General features: G+C 38.7%; 1 protein-coding gene across 1 annotated transcript; it reads left to right on the forward strand.

Annotated features, from left to right (window-relative positions):
- Nucleotides 1-1352: 1352 nt before the first annotated feature.
- LOC149146128 (uncharacterized) lies at nucleotides 1353-2592 on the forward strand. Its single transcript, XM_089452670.1, has 3 exons — nucleotides 1353-1544; nucleotides 1643-1977; nucleotides 2256-2592. Exons 1-3 carry the CDS (start codon nucleotides 1353-1355, stop codon nucleotides 2590-2592), a joined length of 864 nt encoding a protein of 287 aa, XP_089308796.1.
- Nucleotides 2593-4783: the final 2191 nt, after the last annotated feature.

The raw sequence follows: 4783 nt of genomic DNA on the forward strand, positions 1-4783 counted from the left end.
ACAAGGACATTTCTGCCGTGAAATCCGTGGGATTTTCCAGCTGAGTGACGAGGTTCTAGCGCAAATTTTTTTTGTCACAGATGACACCCAGATATGTTGCATCTGTTGGATCAGCTTGCAAGCGTCTTTATCAGTTGACAAAAAATGAGGATCTGTGGCGAATGGTTTGCCAAATGCATGGGGCAGTGAAACAACACGTGTGTTAGAAACAGTTCCAGGTGCTAAAAGGCTAGGATGGGGTCGCCTTGCAAGGGAGCTGACTACACTTGAAGCTGCTGCGTGGAGGAAACTTACAAGAAGAGGGGCAGCTTGCACAGAAATTGATGCATTTCTTTCCAAATACAGAGTGGTCACACAATCCATAACGGGCAACTTCATATGGCGAACACCTCCATCCTCAAACACAGGGCTCCGGATCGAATTTAAGTGGGGTCTTCACCTTTATAATTTTTACAGTTGATTGTTTTGGACTGACATGGCTGCTGCTTGCCTTATCTTCTTCGTCCTTGGTCTGGCTTCTGGTATCGTTCTCGGAGAATCCACACTGGCCTTTTGCCCATGCCCTTCTCTGCCTGAAGTGGCCTTTGTATGGCCGGAAAAATGCATGACTGCTGACTTTGAGTCATCTGAAACTCCCGTCTTTCATCCTTCCAGAGTTAGTGAGCTTGATGATGTATCATTTGAAAGAGCCTTGGATATGCTACGTTATCGTGATGCCCACATGACGGTGCTGTTTCATGCTTCATGGTGTCCATTTTCAAAGTTATGTCGATCTTTATTTGATGACCTATCTTCAATGTTTCCAAAGATTTACCATGTAGCTGTAGAGGAGTCTGTTCTAATGCCCAGTGTTCTTTCAAGGAATGGAGTTCATAGTTTTCCATCTCTCTTTCTACAGAACCAAACATCAAGGGTGCGCTATCGTCGATTAAAATACCTTGATTCACTTGTACATTTCTATAAGGAGATTACAGGTCTTATTACAGGTCAAACGGTGTCGGTTAAGGCGTATTTGACATGTAAATTTGACACTCCTGAGTGACAATACACCACTTATTTTGAAGCATGCACTGCACATGCTCGACTTGAATAGAATTTGGTGTCGTTTAAAGTTTTCAAAGACAAGAAACTTTCAAGAAGGTGCTAAGAATGCAAGAGTATGGCATCTCTGGCCTCTGTTTCTCTTGGTTAAGGCCCAGTACATAGACCAGAGTCCAGCTGTTCTAAAAATAGGGAAATGTGGTCTAGGACATGATGAGACAGGGATTCTTTCATTTGTAGATTCTCACAGTGGCAAAGAACTTGAATCTTATAGGCTTTCCTATCCCATATCTCAAGTGAATCCTCTGCCAATGACAGATTCAACTGAGCAACGGCTACATCTTTTTGTTGATAACAATGCAAGGGCACACTTGTTTCCTAGAACCAATGAAGCACTGATTATGTTTCTCAAACAGATGTCAAATATTTACTTATATCTTGTTGATATAGAAAAAAGATCAATCCAAGGTTATGGTATCAACAATCAGGACATGTCAGATATGGTGTTTAAGGATTATTGCTTCAAAACTAGAGAACTGTGGTCTGTATTGTTTCCTTCTGAATTGGAGAAAATTGTTGCCACTGTCACAAAAATCTGAAGGAGGTGTGGAATGTCTATAGTGTGCTAAACTATTTACAAGCTCTTGTTGAGAAGTCTGAGATCATTCAGATCCTAGAGGAAGAGAAAGAAGGTAATTTAACTTTTACTGCAACTGATGGATATGACTACAATGAAGGAAGCATTGTTCTGAAGGTTCTGGGATACTTTAGTATTATTGGTCTACTTCGTGTACATTGCCTTCTTGGAGATTATTACAGTGGACTCAAGTGCTTGGCAGATATAGATGTTAACCAGACAGGTGTCTACAATTCAGTGATTGGAAGCCATATCACAATTATTTGTTATTATAGATCCGCCAACCTTATGTTGAGAAGGTATGTTGAGGCAATACGGGCCTTCAATCAAGTTCTGTTGTATATAATAAAGACCAAACAGTTCCATCAAAATTTTCCACAGTTTGACCAAATTCTGAAGAAAAATGAACAGATGTATGCTCTATTGGCTATATGCCTCTCTATCTGTCCACAAATGAAGCTTGTTGAGAAAAATGTGAACAATCAGCTGAAAGGGAAGTATGGGGAGAAGATGGCAAGCATGCAGAGAAGTGATGAGGCTGTGTATGACGATTTTTTTTTTCATATGCCTGTCCTAGATTTATTACTCCTTCAGTACCAAACTATGATGAAGCTCTTGTAAAAAATAACCAGGATGCATATAGGCATCAGTTGAAGCTGTTCTTATCAGAAGTTATGACATACAAGCATAAGACTCATGCAATTGATCATGATGGAGGAATTATATCAAATGCAGATGTTGACTTTTATATTGATGAGGATATCGTTCATATTGTTGAATCAAAGTCTTCAAAGCTATACGCTGATAACTTTATGCATCACATTATCAAGTGTGAAGAGATTATTAGTGATTTGGACAGAGTAAGCTTGAATAAGATGGTTGTTGTTTTTGCATTATGGAAATGCCAGCTGTAATGAGGTCAAACATCCAAATTTTGTAATTAGAGAAGAGCAGTCTTAAGCCATGAACAGTGGCGATCATTTAGCTATGAAAGGAAGACTGTGCTTTTGAAATTACACAGCAGTTTCGTAGCGCGCTACGAAACTGCTGTAGCTGCATGTTACAATTCAGTTGATCAATTATGGTCAACAAAGCGGCAAATATTTTGAAAGGTTTTTGTCATCACACAGGTACATGAAGCGGTGGACAGCACATCAAGGACGTGGCAGTCTGATCTATTTTGGGTAATTAAAGGATAAAGGCATGCTTCTTTGGATTCGAATATTTTGAGGCAAACCAAGGACCGACAAACAGAGGCGGTTTCCTATATTTCAGGGTATTGGAAAGGATGTGTCATTAAAGATCAAACATGGAGCGTTGAACATCCATTACAGCCAAATCGAAAGAGGACCAGGTGTCAAAGAACAAGGAGAGGCCATTATGCATGGAACATGAAGTTAGAGTCATAGTTAATTTAGAACTCTTTAAAAACTCCAGTCAGCACTTTAGTTGTATTTATTAGTTAGTTCAATAGCTGATAGGTGTCAGTAGAGGTAGTTATCGACTCCCCTCATGCTGGAGGAGGAAGCTCGAATTAGTTAGAATAAGGATTCTATATATAGCTGAAACAACAATGTAATGAGGGTTGGAGATTTTATAAAGCAGAGTACTATTTTGGCTTATGTAGAAAGACAAAGTTTAGTAATATAATAGAACTGCTTTTCTTCTCAGGATTCATAAAGTGTTTCTATGTTCAAGATGTGTGGTTTTACTTTATCCTTGATTTATTTTACAGTTGCATAGATGTGTAATCACTCAGAATTCACTTATGCTGCTCTGATTTCCTGTACACATTCATGAACTGTGGTTTTATAAGAGTTGTGTGTTGAACATTTAAATGCCACATGCCCTGACTTCTATGTAAAGGCTGTATCATTATTTGCTGAGGTTTTATTGACTCCATAGGCCCAATGGAAACTTATGTAATGTTTGTCCAACCTTCATATTTGTCACTATTATTTCACAAGAGTTAGCCCTCTTATTTTTTAATCAAAATCAATAACCTTTTGAGAGAGCCCTCTCAGGCTAAGGAGGCTAAACCTTAGTCAAAAGATTGGTTTGAAACAGTTACTTGAAGTCTTCCTGGTCAACAGCCTTCCAGGGTCTGATTTTGAGATAACAGTATCTTTGTATGATTTTGATCTGTTATTTGTGGCGCTTGTTTGATCTATAAAATTGACAATCTGGGTTATTTATATCTGAAAGAGAAAATTATCCTTTATAGATCTGTACACAGGTTCAGAGAAGTGAATGCGTGTATATACACTGGTTCATTGAAGGAAAATAGCGTATACGCAGGTTGTTCCATACGCAGAAGCGTATGCATGCAGGTTTCAGGCTATTAAAGTAGCGTATATATTTTGAGTTGTGATCTTGCTGCTTCTGTTTATTGCTGCAGTGTTCTGGGTTCAGATTTGGTGTGTGGTACTGTTACTGTGATCTGGGTACAGTCGTTAGAGAAGTGTTTATGTTGATTCAGTTTTGATTGGTGAAAAGGTGATTGGTTGATGCAAAAATTCTTGATGTTTGATTGGTGTTATTTGTGGATCTAGTCTGAAAATTTATGAAACGTGGTCCCTGAAAGAAAGAGAAGGTTGTAGCTTTATGTAGGCCAGCACCTACGTACTAGTATCTTGGCTAGTGCAAGAGCTAAGGGGGTTGTAGCTCCCTTCCAGGAGAAGTTGGAAAACGAGAGAGGGTTGTAGCTCTCTGCAGGTTGCATCCTGCGTACTGGTAAAGGATTGCACCAGTACAATTGTAAAAAAGGTTTCTAATTAAAGAGAAGATAGAGACGAATTGCAGCAGGTTGTTTTCACCCACATTGGGTTTCCACCTTATATCTTGTGTTCTTGTGTGTGATTGTCTTTCTACTCTGTTTTACCATTTCTGGTTACTGGTTATTTGCTTTTGAATCACAGATTAACAATCAACATCAGAAAGATAAAGTAAATTAAAAGTTTGCATTATAGACGTGGGTTTTCTTCTGCATAGTTGCGTATATACGCGGGTTTAATTAACTGAAGTAGCGTATATCATTTGATTTTGGAAAGGGAATATTTGACTACATAATATTGATTCACCATCCCTCTCAGTATTATTTCCAAC

The sequence above is a fragment of the Pinus tabuliformis genome, chromosome X, assembly GCF_031772625.1.
Source record: "Pinus tabuliformis cultivar Carrire ecotype Pingquan chromosome X, CPIR1, whole genome shotgun sequence".
In the NCBI taxonomy this organism is placed as follows: Eukaryota; Viridiplantae; Streptophyta; class Pinopsida; order Pinales; family Pinaceae; genus Pinus; species Pinus tabuliformis.

Bases quoted from the DNA above. Each gene is read 5' to 3' on its own strand.
- LOC149146128 (XM_089452670.1), top strand. From the start codon at position 1,353: ATGACAGATTCAACTGAGCAACGGCTACATCTTTTTGTTGATAACAAT. The intron at 1,545-1,642 runs GTGTTTAAGGAT...AAAAATCTGAAG, and splicing joins ATCAGGACATGTCAGATATG to GAGGTGTGGAATGTCTATAG. The intron at 1,978-2,255 runs GTATGTTGAGGC...TGCCTGTCCTAG, and splicing joins GCCAACCTTATGTTGAGAAG to ATTTATTACTCCTTCAGTAC.